The sequence below is a fragment of the Montipora foliosa genome, chromosome 1 (assembly GCF_036669935.1).
Source record: "Montipora foliosa isolate CH-2021 chromosome 1, ASM3666993v2, whole genome shotgun sequence".
Lineage (NCBI taxonomy): Eukaryota > Metazoa > Cnidaria > Anthozoa > Scleractinia > Acroporidae > Montipora > Montipora foliosa.
This window is the reverse complement of record NC_090869.1, coordinates 62,012,739-62,020,238: the sequence shown is the minus strand read 5'-3', so window position 1 is coordinate 62,020,238 and position 7,500 is coordinate 62,012,739. Positions and strand designations below refer to the sequence as shown.

General features: G+C 38.2%; 2 protein-coding genes across 4 annotated transcripts in view; both read right to left on the bottom strand.

Annotated features, from left to right (window-relative positions):
• Positions 1 to 6,170, bottom strand: part of LOC138003842 (uncharacterized) — an 18,549-nt gene extending 12,379 nt beyond the window's left edge. Inside the window, exon 1 of one of the 2 annotated variants that reach the window (XM_068850108.1) lies at positions 5,939 to 6,170. In XM_068850108.1, coding sequence (XP_068706209.1) covers positions 5,939 to 5,973 — 35 coding nt within the window. In that variant the 5' untranslated portion in view covers positions 5,974 to 6,170. Of the gene's footprint in view, positions 1 to 582; positions 633 to 5,938 lie in introns of those variants that run through there. The other variant, XM_068850116.1, reaches the window with a different exon arrangement.
• An 878-nt stretch (positions 6,171 to 7,048) lies between these two features.
• LOC137979967 (uncharacterized) overlaps positions 7,049 to 7,500 on the bottom strand; it is a 12,245-nt gene continuing 11,793 nt past the window's right edge. Inside the window, exon 5 of one of the 2 annotated variants that reach the window (XM_068827295.1) lies at positions 7,049 to 7,500. This exon is cut by the window's right edge and continues 513 nt beyond it. The gene's annotated coding sequence lies outside the window, so the exon portion shown is untranslated. The other variant, XM_068827298.1, reaches the window with a different exon arrangement.

Below are 7,500 nucleotides of genomic sequence, written 5' to 3'. Positions count from 1 at the left end.
CTCAGAATGTAGAATATTGTGAGAACGTTTAAGTTATTTTTGAAGCCTGAACTTGTACTTGTACATGTTAATTGCCGTGATTTTAACATCTTCAGTTTCCACGGCCTGCTCCCGTCTGACCTTGTAGCTCAGTCGGAGATCTAAGCCGAATGTCGTGGGTTCAATTCCCACCCTGGTCAGAGTTTTTCTCTGTCCAGGACCTTGTGTGGGCCCAGTTCCATCAGTAGGGCTAACGCTCACATGGTCCATATGGGATAGAAATCTAGCACTTCACGTTACACTACACTCTCTTCAGTTAATTCTGTTTAAAATATAAGTGCTACACGGCCAACGTTTGTATGAACGTAACCCTTCCTTGAACGAAAATAAGCCAGCTATTATATAATCCAGTTTAACCCCATCTTTCTAAAATGGAACTGAAAGAAACTGTAATGCAGAGTAAAAAATTTAAAGTTTTAGCTATTCACGAAAAACGTGATGTTATATTTAAGTCAGGGTAACCACAAATAGTTCTATAACTAAAGAAATATGTTAAATGAACGATTCTATCATTTATAAAATTAAATATAATTTGCTTCATACCTGAATAAAGTTGGCTTGTAGAGTATGTATGAAGTTATCACAGTATCTAAATGTTTGACCTTATGCAAAAAAGCACAAAAATGGATCGTCACTAGGCAACGCTTAGCTTCCCGAGAATATGCAGGAGCACAGCCAAGTTCCTAGGGCGCCAAACGACCAATCCTGGTTGGCGTCAATTCATTAAGTAGCTTTGAGGCCACACCTCATTCGTGCCTTTGGGTTTAAATTATGAACCACTCTCTTCTGCCTTATATTCTTCTCTTCTTTTCTGACTCGCAAAGCTAAATTGAAGGGATTGCATTAGAATCAAGAAATTTGTGACGACCAGAGTTCGGTTCTTAGCATTGTGGCTCGTTTGCTCGCGAAAACTACACGAGAACTTCAAGGTGTAGCGAATACGGATCGTCAGGCCAAATCATTGCTATCATATCATCGAGAAAAGAAGTCTATAAGGCAACAATAATAATAATAATAATAATAATAATAATAATAATAATAATAATAATAATAATAATAATAATAATAATAATAATCAAACCGAGTGGATGTGCGTATAGTAGACAAAGAGAAGAAGGAGGTGTTACTCATGGAAATGATGTGTCCGTGGATCGGAAACAGAGGGAAAAAAGAAACAGAAAAGACCACAAAGTATGCACCACTTAGATGGGAAATGAAAGAGAGATACCCGGGGTACGTGGTTAAACAGATCAACATGATAGTCGACGTGTTGGGAGGATACTCACCTGAAGTACGAAACAAGATGAAGGAACTGTTCGGAGAGAAAAGAGCAAGAGAGTGTCTCATGAAGATGCAAAAGTCAATACTTTCAAGTTCCTTGAACATTGCAAGATGCTTTAAAGTGATGAGCGAGAAATAAGATTATAGCTCAATAACCGGGCAGGATTGATTGAACATTATAATTTTACTACATAAAAACATTTTAAAAGGACATTTACAAGGACTCATTTTAAATAGATTATTAATATAATATTTATATTATTTAGGAAGAGACATATAAATAGATAATGACTATAAGAAATGTTGGACACTGACTTATTTGAACGTCAAACGACGTTCTCAAAAAACTTGGTAAAGACGTTTCGACCGAAAACCTTCAGTCACCCTCGGTGGGCGCGGCATGAAGTCTGTTGAGCAAGAATATAAGCTGAGTAAAATCAAGGCAGCCATAAAGCTTTACAACAATCTAGATCCAATGATGAGTACAGTTCGGCCATTTGAAGAGAAAGCAGAGAAGAAAGGATTTTCCTCTCTCGTGAAAGATGCGCATAAATTTGCAGAGGAGTTGGGGACAACTTTGACTCTGGAGCCTGCTGAGTCATCGTGCAGTTCTCAAAGCAACCCCGAGAAGAAGATTACAGGTTATCATGTAAAGCTGCAACTAAGAAAGCTGTATGTGCTGGGCTAGAAAACAAAGTACAGGATCAGAAGTGACAGGGTCGCCTTGTAAGTAGTAGATGGAACGATGATCAATTAAGAAAACGATGCTGTTTTGCTTGGCTAAGCGAGTGGAGTTGTGCACCTACCCATACGGTTGCAGGAGTAATGGAGTTATACGAACAGCTCTGGCCAACACGAATCTACTCGGCCTATAAGATGGGCACATCTGACCAGAATAACATCATGTGCAGGATGTGTGGGAAAGCCCCGGAATGCATTGCGCATGTGCTAGCCGGGTGTCCATCTTTAGCGCAGACCAAGTATATGGAGAGACATAACGCGGCACTGAAAGTGTTGTTCTTCGAGATCCTCAGAGTCCTTGATCTAAATGAGACTGTCTCACGCGCATTGAGCCAAAACCACTGTATGAATCTACCCAAGCGCAGGCTTTCTGGGATGTCCCAGTCTATGAAGAGCATACTACGGAGCGGGCCAATAAAGTAGATGCGTGCATTATTGATCACAAGGAAAAGAAAGTACTGTTAGTGGAATTGAGTTGCCCGTGGATTGACAACCGCGAGAAGAAAGAGGATGAAAAGATGGAAATGTACGGACCCCTACGCTTCGAACTTATCAAGCGTTACCCGAACTATAAGATCGTACAACTTAACGTCATCATGGACTTACTGGGTGGTTGGTCGAAGGAACGTGAAGTGCAGATGAACAGGATCGATATCTTCGGTTCACGTACACTTGACATTTTGAAGAGGATGCAAAAGGCGGTACTGTCGAGCTCCTTAAACATCGCTCGCACCTTCAAAGTCATAACCAAGTGAACTTGATCAAGGACAGATGATACTTACTCAAGAGGGAACCTGTTTATTTAGATTAGTTTTGATTTTGTAATTTCTTTTACTTTTGGATTTTAAGGCTTAGGATTAAGATTTTAACGCAAATTCTTGTCAGCGACATAGGTCACGCGGTGCGCCCTATTGAGCTTATTCTAGTAGCATTCATACGTTTTATACTGCTATAATAATAATAATAATAATAATAATAATAATAATAATAATAATAATAATAATAATAATACATTTCTATGGCGCCCTATTCTAGAGCTCTAAGGCGCTTTACAATAAAATGTAGGGTTAGGGTTAACTTAGTAAATTATAAATTCAAATACAAATACAAAAGCAAATTCAACTACAAATTAAAATAGCACTTAAAAAGATAAGTTTTAAGATTGCTTTTAAAAGATGTAAGATTTGGACTACATTTTACATTTTCTGGAAGATTATTCCAAAGTTTAAGAGCGCAAACCGAAAACGCACGATCACCATAAAAGTTTAACCTAGATCTAGGTGTCACTAACAAGTTCATGGTTGCAAATCGTACACTCCTAGATGGCTTGTAGGTTTGTAACAGATCACGAATATAGCTAGGACTAAATTATTTAAAGCTTTAAAAGTTAACAGTAAGATTTAAAAAATAATCCTCTGCTCCACGGGAAGCCAGTGTAGTTTTCTCCGTAAAGGAGTTATATTTTCATGTTTAGCACCACATAGGATCAGATGCGCTGCACAGTTCTGAACTAACTGAAGTCTATGAATCAAGTGTTTTGGAAGTCCGTATAAAAGAGAGTTACAGTTGTCCAATCAACACATTACGAAAGCATGCACTAACATTTTTGTGTTTTCAGCTGACGAAAACGTCCTAATACGAGAGATATTACGAATGTGAAAAAAAGGCTGATTTACAAATGGCAGTAACTTGACGATCCATGTTCATTTTATTGTCAAAAATTACACCTATGTTGCTGGCAAACTGAAGAGGGTTTTATAGCTGACCCATCAACCCCTGTGAAAGAGAGGAGCTGAGAGACTGGATAATGCCGCGATCCAATGACCAAAAGCTCTGTCTTGTCACCATTAAGTTTAAGTTTGTTCAAGGCAGACATCCATGTTGCAATATCACGTAAACATGCTTCAATTCTGGGCACAATAACAGGCGAATCAGAGTCGAACGAAAAATGAACCTGAGAATCATCAGCGTAGAAATGAAAGTTCGTATTATGTCTTCTTATAACCTCACCAAGAAGGGACGTATACAAACGATATAAACAATTGACTCCAAAAAATAGACGTTTTTCTTTGTAGGTGTTTAGGGTGTTTTTTACGCCTGCATTTAAAGGTAATGCTGGGATTCCGCATTATCACAAAAAAAAAAAAAAAAAAGACTCAGGAAAATGCCTCGGATTTCCTCTGCCCTGGAAACGTAAGCCACTAAGTTTACTGCTGTTGCAGGATCAATGAGATTAAAAAAATGAATATAAATTAACCCTTTAACACTTAAACTGGCTTAAACCGGCCAGGTCATTTTACTCGTCAACAGGTTAACTTAAGGACGTTCGCGCTAATTGTTTCTGCGCAACGTTACTGCGCATGTAACGCGACTGTAATATGTCACGCATTACTTTGAGCATTAGTGAAGTTGAGGTTTTAAAACCTTTGCAAAAACCGTGGACGGTAAGTCTTGCACAGCGTTGGATCAGAGAAGATCGTAACCAGTCAAAATTGATTTAAAATATTTATGAAAGTCAAGTAGACTACTGCACGACTGATATTCGCGAGGTTTTATCAGTCGTGCACTAGTCTACTTGACTTTCATACAAATTTTTCAAGCATCAGTTAAAATAACATGGAGACAAAAACGCCGAGGAAAAAATTACAGGCCGGCAAAAGAATCACGGGCACATTTATTTCCGAATCATCATGAAACTTCAAAGAGAAGTGAGCGGGAGGATGGAAAAGCTCTGGAAAAGGTAGCTGATCGAGTAGACTAGTGGCTGAAAGTTTGGAAAAGTCGTGGACGAACCGTTGCGTAAATTTAATGGGGCTATTTCTTTTTAATGTTTTTATTATCCTACGAACTTAAGTTCAAAGTGAATGCATGTTTTTAAAGTTCTTTTCCTTTACTTTCGTGAAAATTGAGGAGTATTTTCGTCCTCGTCCGCTTGAATAGTGCGGACCTGCGTGGAGACTATCAGCGATTGAATTTCACAAAAAACACACTCCAGAGGATGAGCATGACGACAATGGGGAGATATTATACAAAACACCAACCAAATGAAGATGACCCCTGCTTAAAACGTCGTTGCTATGCTCGTAAAAGGTGTTTTTTTCGGTAAAAACAACGATCGATCCTCTCTTGGGTTCCAGTCCTTGCCCGACAGGTCACGCAAAAGCGTGACAAACGAACTTTTCCATGAGCTTTGCAAAATCACATCGATTTTACTCGTTCAGATCATCGGTGACCCCTACTTTTTAAATCATGAATCACTTACTTTACTTACTATCTACAAAATATGATGAAATGAAAAAATTCTCACCGTAAGAAGTTATCTTTTTTTAACATTTTCTTTCCTCGTGCTATCGAATTCCGGTAGTGGTTGCAACGGATAGAGCTTACGAAAACTATCGTCGAGGATGAACTCTACTGTTTACCACATCCCCAGCGGCATACAATTATCTAAAAATCTCACTCCTAAAAACCTATGCATGGAAACTTTCACTCCAACAGTTTATTTTTATGATTTTCGATGGATGAGCAGATGAGCCTACATCACGCTATTATGACCGATTTCTCGAAATTAAGGCATTTTTCCACTGCCATTTTCTCCGAAACAAAGTCGGTGACCCCCATTTTTTTTTTCATTTTTGGAGTAAGTACTTTATGACCTAACTCTAGGCGAGAAATGAAGAAAATCTCACCGTAGGAAGATTTTGGCGCGAACGTCCTTAAATCTATGCCGCTTTCTATGAGTGATCTATAAGTATGGATATTTTTATGGATTAGAATATTATGGATATTGCTCTAGCACAAGGGACATAACTTTAGGTGTACCTCAGGGCAGCACCCTCGGTCCGGTTTTATTTCTTGTATTTATAAAATGACCTACCTTCGGCACTGCAGAGCACTGTGGCAGACATACATGCTGATGATACTACGATTAGTTACTCCACTGACTACAAGGTAACACCTCAGACTCTTAGTGATAGTCTCCAATCTAATTTGGATAGATCGCAGAAGTGGTCAGATAATAACAAAATGATCCTCAAGGAAACGAAGACCAAAGCAACGCTTGCTACCCGTAAATGGATTAAGAAAAGAATGATAAACCAGGCGTTGCATGTTAAGGACGTTCGCACCCATTGCTACTGCTCATTTTTTCGCGCATGTCACGCACACGTCATGGATCGCAGACCACGAACGTAAACACGATGCTAAGGGTACGTTCGATTGACCCTATTCCGGAATAAGAATACGTGGAGTGATGGTTTAAAACGTATGTCTGGCAAACATACATGCTGATGATACTACGATTAGTTACTCCACTGACTACAAGGTAGCACCTCAGACTCTTAGTGATAGTCTCCAATCTAATTTGGATAGATCACAGAAGTGGTCAGATAATAACAAAATGATTCTCAAGGAAACGAAGACCAAAGCAATGGACGATAAGCCGGAGGTCCCGTCTCACAACCCTTCAATGTTCATAATCCTGTGGGACGTAAAAGAACCCGTACACTTGTCACAAAGAGTTGGGCATATAGTTCCCGGTGTTGTAGTCTGTCTTCTGTGGTGTATCATAGTTGGGAGGGTAAATGCTCGGCGATATTAACTACACCAAGCTACTCTAAAAATCCGAAGATAAATAAAGATATGATATGATGCCTCTACTGTGTAGTCGGCGTGCTCCATTGGGAATTTGCAGAGGGTTGTTCGTCTCCACAAGCATTGCCTACGCGTTATTCTTGATACTGACACAAGAGCGAACAGTTCTGAATTATTTGAGAAATTAAATTGGCTTCCACTGCAGCTTGAGGTGAAAGCAAACATCATTATTCTAGTTTACAAACGTATGTATGGACAAAGGCCAAGCTACATGAACGATTTAGTGGTATTAAATTCAGACATAAATGATAGCCTTACATTTGCTGTGAGGGCTGCTAGGCTATGGAATACAATACCAAATTTTCTAAAGAAGATTGAGTGTGTACATAGTTTTGAAAAGGCTTTTGTTGATTTTTATTCACCTTCTTTGTTCATTTAGTATTTTACTTTAGTTTTTAATTGTTATCTTATTGTACTCTGTGTATAGTTTCATTGTAATTTTAAACTACTGTTAACTGAATGCCGCGGGTTTATCAGTTTTTACTGTTTTGCGTTACCCTCTTGAAATAAAGTTTACTATTATTATTATTATTATTATTATTATTATTATTATTATTATTATTATTATTATTATTATTTAATTTTGTGGAAAGTTTAGGTTCCAAACTTCATAAAAAAGCTTGAATTAAACAGGAGAAATTTCATGATCAAAATTTATTATACACGGTATCAAACAAAGATGTCAAAGATATATATGAAGTAAGTGTGATAGATAGTTTGCCACTGATATTTGTGTATGGAGGCTTTATTAGCGCATATGGTGTTAAAGAGGGTTCATTATTCCTC